Raw genomic sequence first — 24,951 nt, forward strand, 5'->3', positions numbered from 1 at the left:
TGTACCGTGTACTTTATTAGTACTGTTATTAATTCATTGCTGTCTGCACACATTTTGTTTGTATTTGTAATACTTGTTAACTTGCTTGCCTGCTGTCATTTACACTGTGCTGAGACTGAAATAGGTCCGTTTGAATCGGTGCTCTACCCAGTTACCAAACTGAATGAATAAATTGGAGCAGTTATAGAAATCCCCCCCCGAGACACTGTCATCCTACAGGGAGGACTAGCACAGATAAATGACTGACGTCAAAGCCACAACTTAAAACTTAATGCCAAAAAATGCATAATAGTATCCTTTGGGAAGTCAGCCACCCTAGGAGGTTACCTTATCAGTAACGCACCCCTAAGAGTGGATAGGGGATCTACCTACCTACACACATAGTAATCTGGCTTTCAACCAACATATGTCTTGGGTAGTAAGGAAATCATTCTTTGTTGCTTAACTTATAAGCAAGGGCATGGCATCCATGTCCAGGGAAATCAGCATTCCAGTATATGCAGTACTCATCAGGCCCATCACTGAGTATAACGCCCCCTTTGGTATGTAACTGACCAGGCACATGCAACAACTGGAACTCCCACAGAGGCTCCTCACAAAAGGAATACAGTGTGTAAACAGCATGTGCCATGTATATCACCTTAAATCCCTATCTCAGTACTCTGTTTCATACAGCAGACTGTTGAGATTGATCTAAGTCTGGCATAACGCATCCTTGGATCCCACACTGATGGATATTTTGTATATCTGCAAAATGAGTAGCATTGTCACCTTATTTATGACATATGGACACATTGGAGGAGCAAGTATGTGTGTCAGAGAATTGCCTTTCTGTGGCACAGGCTTCCTATTCATGTGAAGCAGAGCTGTTCCCAGACCCTATTCAAGAGAAACCTGGACAAATGGATGGGAAATCGGAAATGCACCCCAGGTCTAGCACCTATGTCTGTAATGGATAGTGGCAACCTGTAAATCCTTCCCAGGTTATACATGCCCCTTAAAATAACCTCTAAGGCATGTAAACTTGCTGGATACAATTGAGATGCTTGGCTAGGCTTGTAAAGGCCCTGGGGCCATTAGCCTAATATACATATGCCATGGATGTGGTGAGGTGGACCACAACCTGTTAACCCATGACACTGTCTACTGATGAAGTATTCCTGGTGACACTAGGAGGAGGAACTGTGGAGATGCATAGCAGGGATTTATTTCACATCTTGACAGTTTTTGTGTATCTGACAATTTTCTATTTATTTTTTGTCAAAACTCGATGTATAGCATGAGTTCTGTTGGCTACAGTCCTCTAAAAGGTAAACTGATGGGTAGTTTTCTAACCTATGTGTAATACAGATTAAAGAACATTTGTATTTTACTTTTGTAATTAAAATAGTCTTTCTAGACAGATTGTTTTCATAACTTCAGTTCTTTGACTGGATAAACCAGATATTCTGTTAGAATGGGGTTGTTTCCAGCCTTGGATTTGAGCTGGTTATTCGTTACGGTACTACAGAATAAGTCGAGTGAATACCGGTGCTGTTAGTTATAAGGGATTTAAAACCTTGAAGGTTATAGCATACATTTGATGTTTTAGTTTAACTTTATACTCAGTTTTTTTGATGACATACTAAACAATATCATGGTTGGGTATTGGTCAGTGATTCACATACAGCAGCAAAGCATTCTGGGTAAACAAAAACAACTTCTTTAGAAACATCTTCTTGCATTTTTTTAATTTAGGTACTGAGGCATTATGGTTCATTCTTTCATGATGTCATGGCAAGAGCGTTCACCACCGAGAATAGTAACTGAGCCAAGTATAACAATAAAACAAAAATAGTACAGATTTTATGTCAGAAAGCATATCAAATACAGTTGCATATGGTGATGAGGTGTAGACCGGTTCCAAGAGTTTGACACTTGCATTTTCTATGGAAAGTTTAGCTGGAGTGCCTTCTGTGGGGAGTCTACATGTCCTCCCCGTGGTTGAGTGGCATTCGAAAGACATGCGTGAACGGGTGTGCCTTCGTTGAAGGTTGGACATCGAGCTGGCACCTCGGCACCATAAAAATCTACTGCCAATCATTAGCGGACCGGAGTTCCACTGTGGCAACCCATAACTGGGAAAAACCGAAAGAAGAAGAAGATATATATATATATATATATATATATATATATATATATATATATATATACATACACACACACACACACACACACACACACACACACACACACACACACACACACACACACACACATGCACACACACACACATGGCACACACACACACACACATATATATATATATATATATATATATATATATATATATATATATATATATATATATATATATACACACATATATATATATATATATATATATATATATATATATATATATATATATATAGCATTCAGGACTGTGGGAGCCAGCCTGTCCATGGTGATACAGGGTATATTGTGACCTTGGGAGTTTCACTGTTTTGACTTGTGAATTCTCAGGGTTTCAGGCGTACTAGGTTTGAATAATCGTGTTGATTAAATGACATGTCATTATCTGGGTCTATGTCACAAGAATGACTTCTGGGGAAGTTGGACTTCACAAGAATGGCACCATATGTTCAACTTTCCAAAAAGTTAAAATAAAAAAAAAGAAAGACATAAATCTATATATTTGAAGGAAGGCAAGCCCTCCTGCATTCTCTCACCACCTACAAATTTTATATTCCAACTTCAAGATTGCACTGCAGTGGGGAAAAGGGTAAATTCCCTGATCGCCACTTTACCAAATTCTCCATACAAATGCTTTGACTTTTCAAAAAGTTGAACATATAGTTTCGACCATACGAAGTTTGACTTTTTACAGAGCAGACCGTCTGAAGGGGACCCGATAATTCACAGTAGACCCATGCAGGTATGCGTGTGTGTGTGTGTGTGTGTGTGTGTGTGTGTGTGTGTGTGTGTGTGTGTGTGTGTGTGTGTGTGTTTACATATTTTCTTCTCTTTCTCAGTCTCCTGTCAAAGGACTCATACTCTCATAAAAGTATGTAATAAATATGTTTATTAGGTAGTGTTTATATTTATCATCATTTTGTTCATATTAATAAGCATTTTACTATTACTTGCACATCATCAAATTTTCTACCAGTACAACCAATCTCAGCTTGAATTGCACTCAAAAAAAAAAAAAAAAAGTAAAATGCCACATGCTAAACCCAATTTATATATCATACACCACACAAAACTCAGTACACCTGTATAATAAACATTCTGGGATGAAAATATCCTTAACTGAAAAAAAAAGAAAGAACTAAAATAGAAGTGTTAACTAACAAGTTGTAAATTGTATTATTGGCAAAGCAGACCTACCAATGAAACTATAAAAGAACAGCTCACTTTATCTATTCAGGCATGTCCAAATGGCAGTTTCAGGTGTACTCTCCAGTCCAACTGGTGAATCTGGGCATTTTGAGGCAATGTTACAACTGCCTCATGTACACAGACAACCCTCTCCTCCTACCACCAAACACTAATATATGCGAGAGATGCAATTATACAGCCAAACTGGAGGCAAAGCTCTCTCAACCCAAGACTGGAACTGACAGTCAAGAGGAGAAGGAAAATACTTGCAACACACCACCAGTCTCACATAGACCCACTAAATCAACACAGGCAAGTAACACACATAAATACACAAAAACATACTCGGAGGCTCTAAATAAAAATCTACAAAAGCAACAGAGATCTGCAATGCAGACACCCTTGCAACCTCCACACCCCATCACATACCATGAAACACATACTTCACATAATCAGTGTGCCACGCAATCACAGTCCTTAAGGCAAAATAACATACCGAACACACTAGTAATAGGCAACTCTATAGTCAGGCACACTGATGTCCCACTAACTAGGCTGGACAAGGAGAAGGTTACAGTTAGCTGCCTGTCAGGTGCCAGGATCCGCCACATAACACAAGGACTCAGGTCACTCCAGAACAAGTACAGATACGACTCTGTCATTGTCAATGTTGGTGTGAATGACCTGAGATGTACCTCCCTGGACTACATGAAAAGAGACATGGAAGAACTCTCTGATCATGTAGCCCAGGCCGGTATGACCATGACCCTGAGTAGCATCCTGCCCTCACCAAGAATGATGTTGTTGTTGTTGTGTCTTTCAGCTTTTCCCGGTTAGGGGTCGCCACAGCGGAACTCTGGTCCGCTAATGATTGGTAGTTGATTTTTATGTGCCGAGTTACCAGCCCTGATGCACAATCTTCAACGAAGGTACGCCCATTCACGCATGTCTCTACGCAGAAGATGCTCTAGCTGAGAATCGAACCAGACAGCATCTTACTGTCAGGCGACAATGCTACCGCAGCACCACCACCGTGGGCCCTCACCAAGAATGATGCCACAGTATAAAGAAAAAATAATCAATTTCAACAATTGGCTAAGTTTCTGGTGTCATTCAAAGGGGATCCAGTATCTGTCCACCTGGGATGACATGCTCGATAAGCCACATTGCTTCACAAGAGATGGCTTGCACCTGTCACCCTTAGGCTTTTGAATACTGGCCAAGGCTTTTGCCGCCCCCATAGTGCCTTTTTTAGACAAGGCTCAAAAGACAAATCCACCACTGTAAATAGCACAAGTAACCAAAAACTGAGGGTAATGCTACTCAACGCCAGAAGTCTAAACCTCAAAATGCATGCACTCGAGGCACTCCTCAGTATGGAGAACATCGATATCTGTGCAGTAACAGAAAACTGGTTTAAGGCTCCAGAGAGCACCCCAGCACTACCAGGCTATAACTCATACCATACTTTTCGGCCACAGAACCCAGACCGAAACACAACAGGTGGGGGTGTATTCATATTCATCAAGGATACCCACACCTCCAGGTTAGTGGCACAGCACAATGCCTCAGAGATCATCCATGTGCAACTAACAATGGGCAAAACTGCAATTCAAATTGCAGCTTGCTACAGATCACCCACCATGACCCAGGACCCCCATTATGTGTTTCTGGAGACACTGGAAAATATAAAGGTCCTACCAAATGCTCTAATATTGGGTGATTTCAATTACCCAAACATTAACTGGGAGAACTACTCAAGTACTAACTCCCTTGCCCAACGTTTCCTAGAATTTATAAACTCGAATGACCTGGATCAACTGGTCAACACCCCCACCAGAGATGACAACATATTGGACCTGGTCATCACCAACATGGGCGACCGGTGTTCTACACCGGAGGTCAAACCCTTGCTGGTTAGATCAGACCATAGACTAATCACTCTGGTTATCCACATTCCACCCCCACCCCCAATCAAGGAAACCACCGTGAAAAACTTTTCAAAAGCAAACTTCACGTTACTTAAGACCGAGGTGGAAAGGTTCACAGCCCCCATGCTAAAGGACAATGCTGTCCAAGCTACTGAATCCCTTACAAAGGCACTCTATCAGCACTTGCAAGAATGCATGGATCGTGCTATCCCAAGCAAAACCAAGACCAGTCTGGTGGAGCCCTGCCATAAACAAGCTACACAACAGAAGGAGGAAACTTGTGCAGAAAAGAGTAAAATCCCAAGAAGGAAAGACATCCCCGATTAGTATCAGCAAGAAACTACGATCCCTCATAAAATCATCCAAGGCTAGCTTCGAAAGAAAAATTGCCAAGGACTCCAAAGATAACCACAAAGCGTTCTTTAGCTATGTCAAGAACCTATGTGGAAACTCTCAGATCTGCTCTGGGTTAGTGCAGAATGGCACAAAATACACTGAACCAACTGATATTGTCAACATTCTGACAGACAGGTTTAGTGCAAACTTCACCCACCTCTCTCCCCCTAAAGGCCTCATAACCATACCAGAAGAATGTAGTGCCCCGGCAATCACTGACACACAGGTTAAAACAGCCCTATCCAAAGCCAAAAATACAGCTTCAATGGGACCAGACGGTGTCCCAGGCTGTGTCTTACACGAGCTCCAAAATGAACTAACCCCTCACCTAAACACACTGTTCAAACTCAGCCTCTCTACAGGCTACATACTCATAGAGTGGAGCACAGCAACAGTTATCCCGCTCCACAAAGGTGGAGCCACAACGGACCCCGGGAACTATCGCCCTATAAGCCTGACTAGCCTGGTCTGCAAGGCTATAGAGCGCATCATCATGGAATTCATTAACAGAGACATTGGGAACCTTCAAACATTGGACCCTACCCAGTTTGGCTTTGTTAAGGGCAAATCATGCCTTCTAAACCTGGTGTACTTCTTTGAGACAGTTACCAAGGCTTTAGACAAGGGTAAGGAAGCCCACACAGGCCTAACTAGACCTCGCAAAGGCTTTCAACACCATTCCCCATTCTGGTTTTATAGACAAGCTCACCAGCCTGAACATAAACCCCTACATCATGAGATGGGTTGCCAATTGGCTCACAGATAGAACCCACACAGTGAGAGTTGTAGGCTCTAGGTCCGACTCTAAACCAGTTACAAGTGGCATTGCCCCAGGGTTCAGTCCTGGGACCCCTCCTGTTCGGTATATACTTCTCAGAGGTACAGGCAAGCACAGGAGCACTATAGCTGACCAAACTCGCAGATGACTGCAAACTGGGGGCCATAATTGACTCTCCAGCTGATACAGACATCCTACAGAAGGGTCTCACTGAGATGGATACCTAGTGTCAAAATCATGGCCTCAAGCTAAATGCCAAAAAGTGCATAGTCATCCCCTTTGGAAAAAACTAAGTACCCACGAACTACCACACACGTGGTAGTCCCCTAAATACAGAAAATGTAATAAGGGATCTGGGGACCCAAGTAGATAGTAATATCTCCTTTGATAATCATATTGCCAAGGTGGTTAGAAAATCCTTCTATGTGGCCCACCTAATCACAAAAGGGTTCACATCTAGAACAAAAGAGGTTATTGTGCCCCTCTACTCATCACTCATCAGACCTATCATAGAGTACAACTTCCCATTTGGGATATACCTTACAAGACACCTGCAACAGCTGGAAAGACCACAGAAGTACCTCAGCAAGAGGATTACTGGCCTCAAACATATGCCCTATGCAGCCCGACTGAAGAAACTCCAGCTGTACTCGGTTGCATACCACTTACTCACAGGTGATCTCTGGCTGACATACAAGGCCACGTCCAACCCAGAATTGATGGACATGCTCCACCTAAAAAAACAAAATCCCTGAGAGCCACACGCTTTAGGGATCTAAACCTCACCACGATGATAAATAGGATGTTCTGGAAGGATAGATTCCTGTCCCAGAGACTCCCCATGCTTTGGAACAGGATTCCAATCTACATTAGGCAGAGCCCCTCACTAACACTCTTCAAGAAAAACCTTGACGAGTGGATGGGAAACAGAAAATTTACCCCAGGGATCACTGCAGTGACTCTGCTGGACAGAGGCACTGGGAAATAATGGCTCTGCTGCACTGAGGCACAGGGAACTAATCTAAGGGGGCGGCGAAAGCCAACACATTCTGGCTAGGCTTATAGATGCCCTCGGGCAGATAGCCTAGTATGAATCTATGAACCTATAAGCTAAATAACATTAAACTAACCGAGAATAATGATTAACTATTGAAGTAACAGTCCTGCCTTAACCAACACTCTAGTACTAGAATAATACCAAAAGGTTTATCTGTTTATATTAAAATGTACATTGGAGCTGGAAAGCAGACAACCAATGGAACTATCTCATCCCTTTGAACTTAATGGGAAACAATTAAAAGCACAGAAAAGAAGTATAAATGGAATATGAGGGTTCTTCTTGAGTGATAAAATATCTTATAATACTGTATTAACTAACACATTTCATGACTCATAGCTTTCATGTATGCACATGGATTATCTGAGGGCTTGGTAAATAAACACTTTTAAAAAAAACTACAATTGCCGTTTTAATTCTCTGATAAATGGATGTGATAGTTAAAAAACAATACCTAATAATGTATGCATCATAGGGAAACAATGGACCTCTCATTGGTGGTGTGAGGCCAACATTTACAGGTGGAGTGTCACCTCTCCTCTCTTCTCCACCAAAGAGTTCATTATTTTTCATGCAATGTTCATTACCCACCTAGAACATCCATTCTGGAAAGCCAAACTGTACACAGAGAAAAAAATGCTCCTTTTAGCTTCCTAACTTCCAGCTGAGTCATGAGAGGTCAGCCATCAGATCATTGCATAAATGTAGAATGTCCTACACTTTGACAGTTTAAGATGTATCAACTAGTGAATATGAAATGTAAAACACCAAATTTTAAAAGTAAAAAGTGAAATCCTAACAGACAGCAAAGTGGCACCAGAGATCCTACGCTTCTGTAGTTTAAAAAGCCATTTGCAGCCAGCACCTCAAAACAGCTTGTTGGTGTTATGATTACTTTGAAAGTCAGTGTGCAAAATTCAGATCCCTAAAACCGCCATTGAAAGTTTTTATTTTCTATTTTTGTTTTTGTGGAGCCGTGTACTCATTTGATAATATGATCATGATAACAGGACATGATTTTTGCCATTCAATGAATTCCAACTGGTAGAGGACTTTGACTTTTGCTTTACAAATTTTGTTTTATTAAAGAAATGTATATGAATTTGCTGGTGGACTCTGTTTTACTAGAATAATGTATATATTTGCTCTGTGCTGTTGATTATTGCTGTGTAGTGGCACTTTTTTGCTGACAACATACCATATGCAGACAATGTGATTATTCTGTTATTTTCAGTGTCCTGAGATCTATGTATTTAACGGTAGCCAAGTAGGATGTTCGATTGCATTTCTGCAATGATCTGCCATTTAACCTAAGTGCTGATCAAGACTAAGGTTGGTTGCCATTCCTTTTATATAGTGTATAATGTTTTGTAAAAGCAATGATTTTAACACAGTTTAAGTATTCATATTTTTATTTACTGCAATAATTTTGGTTAGGATTTTTTTCTGTTTATAACTTAGTAGTTTATAGATTTTATTTTTAACGTTTGTTTTACTTTCTTCATGGTTATTCCTATATTTTGCTTACTTTTCTTTGTGTTTTGAATTGGATATTATGTGATAATAAAAAAAGCATACACTGATCATTGTTTCATATATGTGGTCCTGTCTTTAAATTTGCAAGTTGCAGTTCTATGTGATGCCTATGTAAAGTGCCTGTGTGGTTAGCAAGTAAAAATCATCAGCTTACTGTGTTTTTTCTTTCTGAAGTACTAATGGTCTATAATAAAGGTTATGCTGCATATTAAGTTACTGCTACTTCTGTATTGTTTAAGATGGATGTATCATCTAACAACCAACATTTCTTGCAACATAAAATATGAACGACACATTTTAATGTATTAGTAGGATTTTAAAGTATTATAGGTCACTGACTGCTGTCGGTTTAGGCAATTAGATTGAGTAACAGGGATATACCTTTTTCAGCCTTGTACCACTAAAAATGTCTAAGTTCTAACAAGAAAACTACAATGTTAAGTTTAAGTATGTCTGTATGTATTCCAAGTATGCATATAATCTTATAATTCTGTACTGGTATCTTTATATGACTGTATAAAACTGCTACTGTTTAACTCTTATGTAACTATCCACATGAGGAACCTACAGACACTAAATTCAACTCAGTTTGGGTTTATGAAGTGCGAGTCATGACTACTCAATCTGCTGGACTTCTTTGAGTAGGTCACCAAAGCAATGGATGAGGGCAAGATGTTACACACTGCCCACCTTGATCTTGCCAAAGCATTGGACACAATACCCTACTCAGGCATTATAAACAAGCTCACCAAATTATTAAACTTTATGTCATCTACTAGTCAGCCAAATGGCTCACAGACACGACCCAAGACATTAGGATAGGGGAACCTAACTCATTAAAGAGGCTGGTCACTAATGGAGTGCATCAGTGCTCAGTGCTTTAGCATCTAATTCTCTGAAGTAAAGGCTAACATCAAAGACCTTTGGCTGACCAAGTTTACAGATTATTGCAAATTAGTTGTAGGCCTGAAACAGACTAATATCTGGTGTTGGAGGCATGATATTAAACTCAGTGCCAAGAAGTACATAATAATATATTTCTGTTAAACAGCCACCCCTGCAAATTACTAATCAATTAATAGATCCTGTAATCGGAGATTTGGGAACACATGTAGATAGCAACTAAGCCTTTAAACATCACGTGTCTACAGCAGTAAGAAAATCAGTCTGTGTTGCACAACTTATAAGCCGGGGTATTGCATTCAGGTCCAAAGATGTCATTGCTCTATTGTATGCTGCCCTCATAAGACCAGTTACTGAGTATAATGCCCCTTTTGGCATATGTCCGACTAGGCATATGCAAAAATTGGAACTTCCACAGGAGTGCCTCCCAAAGAGATACATGGTTTAGAAAACAAATTCTATGCAGACTCAAAGCCCTATCCTTCTACTCACTCTCTTATGGGCTTCTGGGAGGTAACCTATTTCTGCCCTACAAAGCATCCTTTGATCCAGCCTTAATGGTCATGTTGCATTTTCACAAAATAAATAGCATCAGAAACATCCAATCTAGGGACATAAAACTCACCTACAACATAAACAGGATATGTTGGAGGGACAGGGGCATATATGTGCCGTATAGGATATCCCTTCCCATCCATGTGAATCACAGTTCATCCCTGCACTTATTCAAGTGAAACTTGGATCAGCTGAGGCGGAACCATGAACTTCATCTGTGGTCTGTCACCCATTACTCTGTTTAGAGAGAGGAAGCTTGTAAATGGACAACTAAGCATGCCAAAGTTTATATATCCCCTCAACAAAACCTAAGGGGCCAGTACCTTTTTAACATTTCTGGGAAACATGGCTAGGTTTAAAAAGACCGATAAAATGTAAATAGTAACAGACGCAGCAAACTGAGCAGCATTCCAAACGAATCAAAAACAATAACAGAACTGCATGAAAATATGGCTAAGACATTTGAATGCATTTTTAAAGATACTTTGTAACAGAATTTGTTAGGTCTGATAAAACATACACATGGTATGTGAAAGCACTAACCATCTTTTAACATGACCAGTTTTAATATATCTTTTGTTTTTTAACTTCTTGTTTTTCCAGTAAATATTTGATGTGTTTTAGCCGTGTTTTCTTGCAGTTCCATTACTGTTTTTGGTAGGTTTAAAAAGATGCATTGGGGTTGTTAGCCTGATATTCTGCTATGATCTGATGATAAACCCCACAAGAAACAAACAAAACATTCTTAAAATGCAATGACAATCAGCAAAAAGCAAAGTCAGAGATCATTTTTCTAAGTGTAGTAGTACCCCTACCTCAAGTTGGATATTATGAGGACATAACGGGCCTTCCAGGGAAGTAAAAATCTTTCCCCATGTTGTCATGCTAGGGCAGTTTGTTATTTCTCTATAATGTCCAGTCTGTTGGACATTATTGTGTATATATAGCCATCATCCTGCTAACACTCGACTGGCTCCAAACTGGAATCCTGACATTTCATACAATGTACAACTGCAGCGGTAACATTTATGGATTTCACTACACAAACGCAGAAATTGCAGAGTACCGGTACATAGTGAACCCCACTGTCATGTTAAGATTTGTCATAGATTCTACACAACTAAACCTACAGAACGATGAAATGTTTCCACAAGGGTAATGATGCAGTTCTGAAGAAGTGGGCATATACATAGACAGAACATACATCAACTATGCACACAGATAGAGGTGCCATTTCTGACAAAAGTATAGCCATTACAAAATAGACTTTTTAAATTAATTGTACAGAGCAACAGCCAGAATGGGGGGGATATTTCACCAAAGAAAAAAATAATATGAACACAGATATGCTTGCAGGTTTAGGGATATACAAGAACATAAGACTATTCAGATTAAAGGATAACACATTCTACAATTAGAAACAGAATTGTGGGCTGTAACATCAGTAGAGCTGTGTTACTTAAGTTAATGTGGAATATGCAGACATGTGATGCTGTGCAACATTGATATTCATCATGTCAGTTTCTGGATAGATAAACATGTTCAAGGAATGGATGTGCGACATAATTAATGCTGTACGTGGTACTGCTATTAAGAAAGGAAATAAAAAAAGCAAACAGCCACAGGAAAGGCTATGGAGCAACAATGCTTTAAGAGATGGTTACACAGTCGTCTAGCATAGACATGATCACATTTAAAGAAAGGAGATGGGGTGGTGGCCATTTCTTGGAAAGGTATAATAAGCAAATCTTCCAGAAATTCTAGGGTTTCTGGAAGATTTCTGGAAGAAACCCCAGAATTTCTGGAAGATTTGCTTATTATACCAGAAATTCTAGGGTTTTATGTTGATTCTTAACATACATGTGAAGGTTTATCCTGTTTAAAATTTAGGGAGCTTTTCAAAAGAAGCAGGAATATTTAAAATGTAAAGCTATATACAGATGTAGCCTATAAAAACAGGCACAGAGGAAATCAGAAAGTCTAAGACAGCATTGTGGGTCATCTAATCAATTAATGTATAGGTGAACAAGACAATTAAAAGGAATTGAGAGCACATAATGCTATGTAAACTAACATTACAAACATAAAATAAGTAGAAGATATTAGCAAGAACCAAAACTAGCAAAAGGATTGCATAACAAACACGACACTTGTAAGCTAAGGGCATACATCTTTTTCACAAAGTTCTTAAATCTTTTGAGTTGCATTTAACAAATAAAAACACATCAGTGATTTTGAGATACTTATAATCCCTTGGACAAGCTAGCAAGGAGAGAGACAGAGAGTGAAAGAAACACAAGCTGGTGAAGTCCAACTATAAAATGCTAGGAACTGCTTGTCAGTGCAAAAAAAGTATTAGTTTGTGTCATAAACCTTTGTGCACATTAAAATTATCCCATTTAATATCAGGAAATAAGAATGCACATCTGTACCATTCATACTTCCATCAGGAATATCAACGTTTACACAAGTATTTAATGAGATTCAAAACATTCTGATTTAAACAGTGAACATTTTCAGAACTTTGCACATATTAGCACTATAATGATATTTATACAGCCTATAGCTCCTTAGATATTCATGGCCACTTAAAAATGTGCAGTATAACTCATCAGCAAATTTCTCTTTGGCAATACTTTTGTTACCTGGCAATATTGCACATATGTCTTCCATAAATGTAAAAGGTAAACCTGCTTATATCACCACTGATGTGGGTCTATGCCACTCAAATTACATATATGAAGTATTATCCTGCGTGCAGTAATCTCATGCCATCTTCATTTACGGCCAGTAGCTTACCTGTATAACAAGGTATCTCTGTGGATCTCTCGCCATTCTGCAAAACTCTGCAGCTAGTTCTTTGAATTTGGGCCTGCTATCAGCATCAATCATCCAGCCTGCCAACACAAAGAAGTGAACAATAAAAGTGTTCAGCCCACGTGAAGCATCATTAAATTACTTCTTCTAACAATTATGTCATAGGTCTTTATGGTTGCAGTGTACTGCTGAGATGAGCAGTAAATTTAAAAAGCTACTGTGAATGACACGAACTTGAAATGTCATCATAACCTGTATCTACAACTTGCTCTTTTGTTTTAGCTGTGTGCTTTAGTTCAGCTGTTTAAAAGCAAAGAATGATCACAGCTAGGGTCATATCCTCAATACTTCTTATGCTGTGCCCTGCCATACACAATTTTCTAAAATTAAACACAGCTTCTACGTTGCATGATTTAGATGGATGGAGAACAGAAACAGCATAGCAAAGTGCGTTATAAATGTAAATTACCAAGAACACTGAGCTGAGCGTTCCATCAGTCAGGCTTTTTAAGACCTTGGAGTTGCTAATGATTAGTGTCATGTTATTGTGTTTGACCTCTGCACAAGGCTTTCTAATGATTAGTGTCATGTTATTGTGTTTGACCTCTGCACAAGGCTTTCTACTGGCAGTTGTGCACTTTCTTGCACAGTTTTAATTGATCTTTCCAAGAACTAGTAAATACATTGAATTCAAAGACTCTAGAAAGAAAAAAGAAAGAAAGAAAACTTTCAGTCCTGGTTCTAATCTTCATCTTCACCTTTCCTCATGGAGTTGTCTATCCAACTGAATAAATACCTTTGTGCAGCTAACAAAGTAGTCCAGGCATAATACTTGTACAACTTCTGCTTAGTAATCTTGGGACTATGAAAAGCATCCATAAACCTACTTTTAATTCAGTTTTCATTCGTAAGAGGTAGAGAGGACACAAAAAAATGTCCGTGTACTTTGCAGTTAGAGAGTGATTGCAGGTTTGTGTGTTAACTTCCTATAATTTTTCCCATCCTTTTATAACAATTCTTAGTAACTATTACCCCATTGGTATAAAGGCACACAAAAGTCTGGGCAGATTACAGTTATGATCAAACTAAAAACTTGCATTTAGAAACTAAATCAGTAAATGCAAATTCATAGAAATTCTTGGCTGAATGACTATTAGCTTTAAAACAATCTAACAAAGGTGTAGTTGTCTTATTTAGCTCCCAGTGCCACTCCCAATCTAGCATCCCTCCTCCTCAACTGTTGGGCAAAAAAAGGTCCACAATCTGACTGGTGCTCCTAAAACTCAGGTGCCAGACAAGTCCTGTTTCTGCATCCTGCCCCACAATTCAGCTGAAGAGAAGAAAACAGAACTTCTGCTCTTAAAACTGTAGCAAGTCACTTTCTATATTTGTAGCAAATGACTTGCTACAACGTATACCACACACAAAGTGCTAAAGTGCTCTAGTACTGCAGAAAAGCAGTACTGGAATTAATTTCTATACCAGCACAGAATAACAGTGTTACATTAACAATCTATCTGTTTCTTCTGATTACACCCCTTAAAACCTTTTTCTTGGGATATCTGCCCCTTCGCCCCACCCTAGCTACATTACTAAGTTTTAAAATATCAAAATGTGAATGTGATAGATATGTAACTTTAAACACAGTTTTTTTAAGCATGGTAAATGAAATGGATCTTTCTCCAAATATTTGTTTGAGCAGTTCTTACCCAATAGGATCTACAAAACTGCTATTGTACTACAGAACACAGAAAATGTAAATGTAATTTAAATGTAAAGCAGTGTGTTGAATACAATAACTGGTATACCATGTGTTCCCCTTGATTCGGCTTGTAGGTAACTGAATTTGAAATGGTACATTAACATGTCCCTGTCAATATAATCTGTGGACTGGTGGTATGTTAAGTTCTGTCTATACTTTCTTTGTTGGTGTGGACAGCCACAATGTGTGACACTGCTGGCAATGGCTACTGTGGTGGTTGATAGCACATGCCGCGGGAAAGCAACATCCCTCTCCCCATGTACACTATGTGTATCTGTGTAAAAATGGGTATGTGCTGTAGTGCAATACTTTAATTTTATAAATCTGGATTAGTCTGCCATTTTGAGTACCATCATTTACAGATATTGTGTGAATGACTTGTAAAATCTTCCTCATTCCCAAGTCATTAAGCACTGATTAGCTTGCACTCCATACTGTGCTATTTTGCCCCTTGTAAGGCCTCTCAAACTGTGTCTTATTATCAGCCATACTCAGTATTTGATGATACCTACCCTATCCTAATTTATACTGTACAATGCACAAATCTTCTATGAATCTGGGTCATTATTTAAAAAAATCCTTAGCAACAGATTTTATTTGTACTTCTTTTTCTATTAATACAGTGCTGATTATATGTTTTTGGAGGTAACCATTTAAAATGTAGAGACTTGTTACTGCAAGTCCTGGAATACCAAGACTGAATAATGGAAAATACGGATTTACACATTCCAAGTCTGACTGCTGTGCTTTTGAACACTCCTTTTTCTTCAAGGTATAGCAATTTCAGAGTTGGTATACATAAGCATAGGGGGCTGGAGCCCTTGCCTCCTGCAAAAAAATAACTTTAACAGAAAAAAAACAATGTTTGGCATTCCCTGTTCTGCATTGTCAGTCTTTTTATTTGCATTTCAGGGTTTGGTATCATGAGCCTCAACATTTCAATAGGAATATGTTTTTGGATCGGCTCTGTTCTCATTGTTATCCAGAGCATATTCTTACTGGCATGTTTGATACAGAAATTTGTTTGCCATTTTCAGTGCTCAGTTCTTGTTTTAGGTGGGTATATTATAAATGTTTTTTTAATACTATATAGTATGTCTTCCCCCAAAGTTATCAATGTTTGTTATCTGAGGATTATTCTCCATGTGAATTCATATCATTACATTAAAGCAATGAATAGAGTTTTGGGTGAAAAAAATTAAAACACATACTGATTGTGCATAATGTATAAATATATTATTTCTTTCAAAGGTATAGTTGGAGCCTGTCTTGAAATGGTGCAGCTTATATTAATGAGCCAAGTGTATGTAAAATGATAAGGTTAGGTTTATCCAGGAACCAAGATATGGGAATGATTTTAGATGTTTAATGCAGCCACCATTTGGAGGTTAAATGGTCTAGTTTTCTGGTATGTTTTTGAGATACAGCAAGTCACACATATTGAGTTATCCTGAAACTAATGCTTTGTACCAGTTCTATGAACAAAGAATACAACTGCAGCAGACCAGGTGAAAGTGTTTTCCTGATCGGTTATGAGTGACCAAGTAGCAATATGACCATATCATTTATATAAAACATGCTCATATTTGATACAATAACGGCAATGATCCTTATCAAGACTTGAAAATTGTGAAGAGCAGTGTTGGAGGACTGAGCACTGTGACACACCTGTTTGAAAAGATACTCATAAGAGATGGCTACCCAAACGACCATCTTTCTAATTAGTGCATTAAGAATCACTGAACTGTATTTTGGTTTAATCCATAAAAGTACAGTCTTTTTAGTCATCTTTAGTGACATACTGGGTCAAATGCCTTTTTTTCAAGTAATCCAAATGACTCTAATCCTAGCTCTCTTCCATTTTTGCTGATGGTTTGTAGTCAGAGACAGTAAAAAACCTATTGTGATACGTCTTAGTCTAAAGCCATACCATTGCATGCAAATAAGTTTATAATCTTACACATATTTTTTTAGTTGCTTAAGCAATGCATTCATCAAAACTTTAGACATTGGTAAGAATGATTGTATGAATGACTCAACATCTGTTCTGAGGGATGGAGCAATGGGGGATATCTTCCATAGGCTTGGGAAGGTCCCAGGTACTTTAATAAGTAGAATAGTGGGAGTGTGTCATATACTGTGAGGAATCTTTGATGTTTTACATAACAGTCTGTCATCCTATATTTGGGAATGTCACATATCTAGAGAATGTCTTCTGTTGTCACAAGGTGAAAGTTGAAAGATGCATTGAAGCCAAAAATAATCTGCCGCATAGTTTGTGGAAGGAAGTATAAAGGTGTCAGACTCAGTACTTACATTCTTTACCAAAATCTTGTACAAATGCTTCAGCACCCTTGCTGTCCTAAATAATTTGTTGTCTTCTTTGCTAATGACACACTTCCAAAGTTATTTTCCCTTTCCCTATTGGGCTTTCTTTTGTCAAATGCATTTTGGGTATACTGTCTTTCTTATATTTCATACTTTTAGTGCACAATGTTCACGCCTAGGGTCCATCGAGGAACACTGAAGCCTTAAAAGTGACATCAGACACTCTCTCCCAGCCACATGTCCAAGTTTCCCTTAAATTAATTGAAGTTTCCCACTATTCATATGTATCTTGGCATTTTGTTCCATATTCTAGGGATTATTTGGGTTAGAAAATTATTCCTTTGACATCTTATTACAATTAACAGATTTACTATCCTTATATTTATATATTTTGGGGTTAAATGATAAATAAAGATTAAATACAGATTGTGACATTTTATCTTTATACACTTTATATGCAGAAATTGCTTTGTCCTAAAGGTGTCTGTAATGTAGGGTAAATAAAGTTAATTTTTTGAACCTTTCCTTTGTAGCACAAATCCCAGATAGACAGAACTGATATAGTAAACTGTCTCTGAACAGACTCAATTCTGTTTCATAGTGAAAATACAAAATGTGTTGTTATATTTCAGAACTGGTCAGATGTAAGTGGTATATAAAGCAACAAGACTTGCCCAATCCCTCGTATTTATAGATTCAAACAACAGTCCTGATTTAGAGCATACTTTCTAATGATATTTACATGTCTATTGAGTGAGAAGTCTGAGGATATATGATTTTCTAGATCTTTGTAAGAAGATACATATTCAAGAGTTTGTTTATCTAATGTCACAATGATTTTTTTTAATTTGATGTTTGCCAAAGTACTATTCCTTACATTTAGTAAGAATAAACTAAAGGCCAACTACTTTTGCCCAATCAGAATATAATTATAAGGTTTTATTACAGTTTATTCTAGCTTCTTCTGAAGTGATACGACACCTGGTTTATAGTCATTCATGTACTTGGCATACCAATAATATCTGTTAACTGGGCTATTAGAAAATATAAGGTTTAACAGAAAAGGCTGCAGAATGGAGCCCTGGGTACACCTGACACTACAGGCAAATATTCAGACAGAGTGCCTTGAAAAGAAATACACTGAGTCCAACCAGATAGCCATTTGCTAATCTGGTTAATTAAGTAGGGATTGTATTTATACAGATACAAGTTTCAGTAAGCATCCCTCATATCATTTGCAGAACAAAGAAGTCAGATTGCTTGGACAATAATTCGTTCCATTTGTTACCCTTTTTTGTGAATTAAGGTGATTATGCACTTCTTCCAACAATCAGAATGCATCAGAAATATGTTAAGTATTTTGTGTAGTATGTGGCATATTCTCATTGGAATTCTTTTTTGAGTTATTTATGGAATATTTTCAGAACCCATGCTTTTGTAGAATCTCGCCTTTTTAATGAGTTAATCAGCAACTCATAAGATATTGTAGGGCAGAATGCTGAGTCAGTGGATACTGATGAAGGTATTGGGGCATCATATGAAGCTGTATTCACCGATTCTGAGAATTCAGAGTTAAAAGAATTGGACATCTCTCTTGTGTGAATAATAATTTCTTTGTTGAGACATGTTGATATTAAGTCCATCTGGTATGAAAAATTAGATTTTGCCATCACACTTATGCCTTTAGATTTTTTGTTATTTTGTTTAATGTTTTCTTCCAGGCTACTTAGTATTTTTTGTATTTTGAAATAACATTTCTTTTCATATAAATTTTATGCAAACTTTTCTCCACCAAAATTGGAAAACTATGTAAACTTTAATTTTAGCATTAATAAAAGATGATATTATTTCAATAGAATTAGTTGAATTTTTTTTTTCAAGCTGGTGATATCCTGCGTCATCAGCGGTTTCAACATTTATGCCATAGTTCTCTACCTTTAAGATTTATAGAAGACTTGTATAGTTAATTTTATTAAAGTTGCACTTTTTATTCTGTTGCATTCTTCTGTATTTAAATTACTTCACATTTTTTATGCATTACCGAGAAAGTCTTAATTCCGATGTAAGGAATGCTAATAAGTAACCACTACATTTCAGTTCTGCAGGGTTAGTGTTCATTTACAATGGAAGTACAGAGGTATTGCTGCATCACAGGGAAAAGCTGAGACCCAGGTTCCTGCTATGTCCTTTATCCATTGAACAAGCACAACAGATTATTTTAAGTGACCAAAAGGTAAATATGTAATACTGTTAACTTTTGTGCAGAAATAATAGTACATGCAATGAAGCAGCCAGTAAGAGGGGAGGACGTTTACATTTTTGTGGTGAAAGTCTGTGTCCAGTGTTGGTGAAATGCCAGCCTAACACCACATGTCTTCCAGTTTTAGGCTTTTATTATCTGGGTTTAGGCATTACTTATGTTAAAGCTACTGAGTTGTTTTCTACAATGCGTGTTTATTAATTGTTCCAGAATGTATTACACCCTGCTACGACGTTCATGACATAACTTTGCATTAAGATGTTATGGCATCAAACATAAGGATGAAGCTTGGCACATTAGTAGGTAGAGAAGTAATATAATCTAATACTCCAACTACAGGCAACTAATGATCTAGGGCTATGGAATTTCCATAGAAACACTGCTGGTTTAGTGCCCATCACATTCTGTGAGGCTGCAGTGGTTACAATCTTTGCTAAAGGTAGAATAACTCATCTACCTGTTCAATGGCCATACATCAAGATATTCAAACCTTGAATGACTTTCTTTTTTGGCTGTGATATTTGGGCTTTAGCATTCAGCCAAGATTTTGCAACTCCCATTGATTAAGTATGTTTAATCCTGTTTCTAAAAAGGAAAGCTCCCTATAGATTCTGCCATCATTTAGTGCTGATAAATGTATTCTTTTTAATATTGTGGTGTTCAGTTTAGAACTACCTGTTTATAGCTCTATATGCCGTAATAAAATGATCATAAAGAGTAAAAGAATAAACTGATCTGAAGGTAAAGCAACATGATGTGACAGAGTGGTGGCAGATAACTTTACAATAGCACTTGTTAAATAATCTTCAGTGACTGCTGTATTAATCTAAAGGACATACAACAGTTACTTTAAAATGTATTTTGGAAAGATGCATACTGCAGAGCATAGCCTCTTGGCTGAAAATGATTACTGTATTACACAACACAGATTCCATTCTGCAAACCAAGTTTACCGTATTACAGAGCAAAGAATGCACTCGTCCCTTCAAGATTATCCAGTTATAGGATAATGAATATATTTTCCCAAACAAGGTTACCATTTTACAGAGTAATGGCTGTGCTCTGCTTTTCAAGGTTACCCTATTACAGGACACTGAGCCAAACAAATGTGACGGGCTAAGAAACTTTACATTATTTGAACAAATTTTCACCAGCAACCTCTTGCCAATGAAAATTACCATATTGTGGAGCAATGAATGCTCTCTGCCAATCAAGGTTACCCTACTACAGGACATTGAATACATTCTGCCAGTCAAGATTAACCTAGTACATCTAGTGGGATATCTATAACTAATGAATGTGACCATTAATTTGGGAATATATAAATATGCTATTGTATGGAAATAATATTTCATCAAACAGAACAATCTCATATCTGAACCACATAGTGAAGGATACTCCAAACAAATTAAGACTGAAGTTTTGCTTTTCAGAAGAACAACAAAGTCAAGTTAATGCAAAGCCAAAGGAATGAGATGGGCTAGGAAACTTTATATTATATGAACACATTTTCACCAGCAACCTCTGGCTAGGAAAACATGATAACTTCAGCTTGCAAATAAATAAGAAGTTCAAATGCTCTGATCTAAAATTAGTTTGTTAACTGTAATGATGTTAAGGTGACAAAGGAAACCACAGAATCCACTATTTAGTGGAAACATTGTACAAATGGAGCATTTGAGGGGAGGGATATGATTAATTTCTTGACTACCAGCCATAGCTCTGAATTGTCCAGATTTTTGCCTCATATTATTGGTCTGTTACTCATAAAATGCTGTTTTTCTGGCAAATTATTGCCAGCTCATTGAGGATTGAAGTCAGAAAATAATGACAGACACTTGAGTTTCTGACTTCACACCCTTCAGAAATTGTTCCTATTTTTGGGCTTTTGTTCTTGCATTATTTATTGCATTGTCCAGAGTTATTGTTGTAAGAGGTTGAAAGGTATGCTATCAGAATACTTAACGAATACACAGCCTGGCCCCTCCACTGGCCTTTATAATTCATAAGGACCAAACAGGTTTTTGTTTCCGTTCACCCTACAACAGACAACTTAACTGAGGTCACAAATCTGGCAGAGAGTGCAAACATCACTAAATCCCCAATTGTGCTAGCTAGCTACGATGCTAAAAATGGCTTTTGGCAGGGTTTCTATCTTTTCTTTTTACGGTATTGAAACATATAAAGTCTCCTCAATTCATTTTCTTTTACAAACATTATATTTTTTATATTCTTCCTCACCTGCAAGGATTAAATTAGGACCCAGATCATCTAAAGCATTTCAGTTGACAAGAGGCATCAGGCAGGGTTGACACCTTTCTCCTTTGATGTTTGATCTTTATATTGAGCAACTGGCAGCCAAGTTTAAGCAATTTATAATTACTGGTTGCTTGTACCATGGAAAGGAATACAGAGTATTATTGTATGCTGATGGCTTTCTTCTAACAGTCAATAACTCAAATCAAGATCTCCCTTACGTGTTTCAGATGTTCATTTCCTTTGGGGAAATAGTGCGTTACAAGGTTAATTCTGGAAAAACAAAAATTGTTACAATAAATGAACCCCACTCCATGGTTTTTAATAAATTATAACTGTCTTTGAATAAACCCTGCACAATTAAATATTTTGGAGTGTCAACAGTACTTCCACTGCAAATAACATTACAATCAACTTATGATTCAGTTCTGCTAAGAGTGAAACAGTTCAGTATAAATCAGAGAGGGATGACTTTAGACCTCCACAGAGAATTCAGGGAGTGATGTGGTTCATCCTATCCTTCATCTTGTATGCATCTCAGGGCCTGCTGCTCCTTCAACTAGGGGGGTTTGTTGTTACATTAAAAAGTGTAATCACAAACTTTCTGTTGGATGGAAAAAACCCAAGGAGAGGGTGGGATTTGTTAACACTGCTAATTAATTGCAAAGGCTATCTTTTCCTCACTTCAAACTATACAGTGTGTTAACTAGTTAAGGCTATAATATAGACTATTTGACTAATCCAGTCCAGCAGAATGGAGCTACATGCTTGAAGACTAAATGGGGTAAACTGATTTTCTATAAGAAACTCATAGTGGGTAAGCCCATCATTTGGACAGGTCTACAGGAGATATAGCTTTGTAATTTGCTACATTAGTCCAATGCAGATTTGAAGCCGCGGTGGTGCAGCGGTAACATTTGCTGCCTCCCAGCAAGAGGTTCTCCTGTTCGATTCTCGGCTGGAGCGCCTTCTGTGTGGAGTCTGCATGCCCTCCCCACGGTCGAGTGGCGTTCGAAAGACATGCGTAGAATGGGCGTGCCTTCGTTGCAGGTTGGGAATCAAGCTAGCACCTCGGCACCTGTAAAAAATATACTGCCAATCAATGGCAGACCGGAGTTCCGCTGTGGCGACTCCTAACCGGGAAAAGCCGAAAGATGTGTGTGTGAGTCCAATGCAGCTTTGAATTCATCAATACCAAGACTTGGGTGGAGGACCTCTGTCCTGTTAGATTAGCTAGATGTTGGGGTGCACCTTATTATAGGACACTGCGTCAACCTCAATATACTTTTTGGGGATCAACTGAGAGAAAGGAAAAAATAATATTACATGGATTTAGGCTTGTCAGAATCTAGGGTTAGCTAATTTGTCAGAAATATCTTATACAACAGTTATCAAACATTTAGCACAGAGAAAAATGGGAGAGACCAAAGGAAAATACTTGCCATTATGGGTGCAGTAGTGAACATGGGTCAGAAAAGGACATGAAAAGTCTGAAGGATATATTTCAAAATGTTATAAATTATTAATAGACTGCTAGATTATACAAATAAATATAGAATTATGTGGATGACTAGTCTTGCGGTCCAAATCCCTACTTCTACCTAGTCAAAAATTCTTATGTTGCCACATTATGCCTCACAATCCATGTGTTATCGCTTTTTTTTTTTTTGGTTCCCAATGTTTAAGTACTGCTACATGCCAACCAGGCATTCTTCTAAGTTTCCAGGAGTTACACAATTATGTTGTAGATGTGGCAGTGATGACCCTTGGGACTCGGCCCATATTTTTTGGCAATGTCCTATACTACTGGAGTTTTAGATGGAAATTAGAGAACTCTGCATTAACCTATACCCAGCTCTAAATCAAATCTTATTTTTACTGGGTTATAGGTTGACAGAGCAATTGTATTTTAAAGTATACTCTTTATTACATACATTACTTCTAGCAGGGAGAAAGCTATTACTACAGCATGAAGAAGGCCTCCCCACCCAGTATACCACAGGTATTATATACTGTGAGTGAGATTAGATTTTCTGAAGATTTGCCTTCGTCTCCTGAGGCTCAGGTTCTACCACTTAATAAATGGAATTATTGGGATGAATTATTTAAAATCCCCTCGGACAGATGAGACATAATTGATGGAGAGATAATAAGATGAGAAACAACTGTTCTGCTCAATTAAATAGTTGGGTATGAAAAACATAAGTGTTTAATTTAGTTAATTTATTTTAAATAGGTATATGTCAAATAAGGAGTGTGTGTTTATTTATTCTGCTCCCTAATTTTTTTAATGCACTATGTAGTTTTGGATTGTTTCTTATACATTTGTAATAAAGATTGAAGCTTTAAAAATGTTTCCTGCTGTTCACAGAAACAGCCAAAAGTAGGAATTGTTGGTATAAATATACAGCAAAATATTAAAAGTTGATAATCCTTTTACAACACACTTTAAAAATGTACTACAAATTATATACAAAGATGCATTAATACTAGAGATTGATAAAATGTACTATAAATTATATACAAAGATTCATTAATACTGGAGATTGATAAAATGTACTATAAATTGTATACAAAGATGCATTAATACTGGAGATTGACTATCTAAGTGTAACAGTGCAAAAAAAGTAGCAAAAAATATATGGACCAAAAAAGGCCTGAAAACACAAGCAGTTGTTCCATGTCTAATCTTTAATTTAAAATATGAATAAGTCTGCAGAATATAGTATAAACTGATGTTTCTTTACAATTTCTAAAACATATTCAGTAGAAACAGGAAGTAATTGACATGACAAACTATAATTTTCAGGTGGCAAATTTAACAGACTGTCAGTTTATACTTTATTTATTTTAACTGCAATCAACAAAAGGCTGAGGATAAGAAAAAGCATTTATTCATAAAATTAGCAAGTTACAGTGATGAACAGTAGTGAAATAAAATTGCAACAAATAAACTGTGCTGATTTTATAAAGACATATTGTAGAAAAACTGATATTCTCAGTAATCAA

At 37.5% G+C, this 24,951-nt stretch overlaps 1 protein-coding gene across 2 annotated transcripts in view; it reads right to left on the minus strand.

The window, feature by feature from the left end:
- ERBB4 (erb-b2 receptor tyrosine kinase 4) overlaps positions 1 to 24,951 on the minus strand; it is a 4,056,904-nt gene that overhangs the window by 147,599 nt on the left and 3,884,354 nt on the right. For both annotated transcript variants that reach the window (XM_044075709.1, XM_044075708.1), the window contains exon 24: positions 13,319 to 13,416. In XM_044075709.1, the coding sequence (XP_043931644.1) occupies positions 13,319 to 13,416 (98 nt within the window). The remainder of the gene's footprint in view (positions 1 to 13,318; positions 13,417 to 24,951) is intronic.

The sequence above is a fragment of the Protopterus annectens genome, chromosome 6.part1, assembly GCF_019279795.1.
Source record: "Protopterus annectens isolate FY-2018-M chromosome 6.part1, PAN1.0, whole genome shotgun sequence".
Lineage (NCBI taxonomy): Eukaryota > Metazoa > Chordata > Ceratodontiformes > Protopteridae > Protopterus > Protopterus annectens.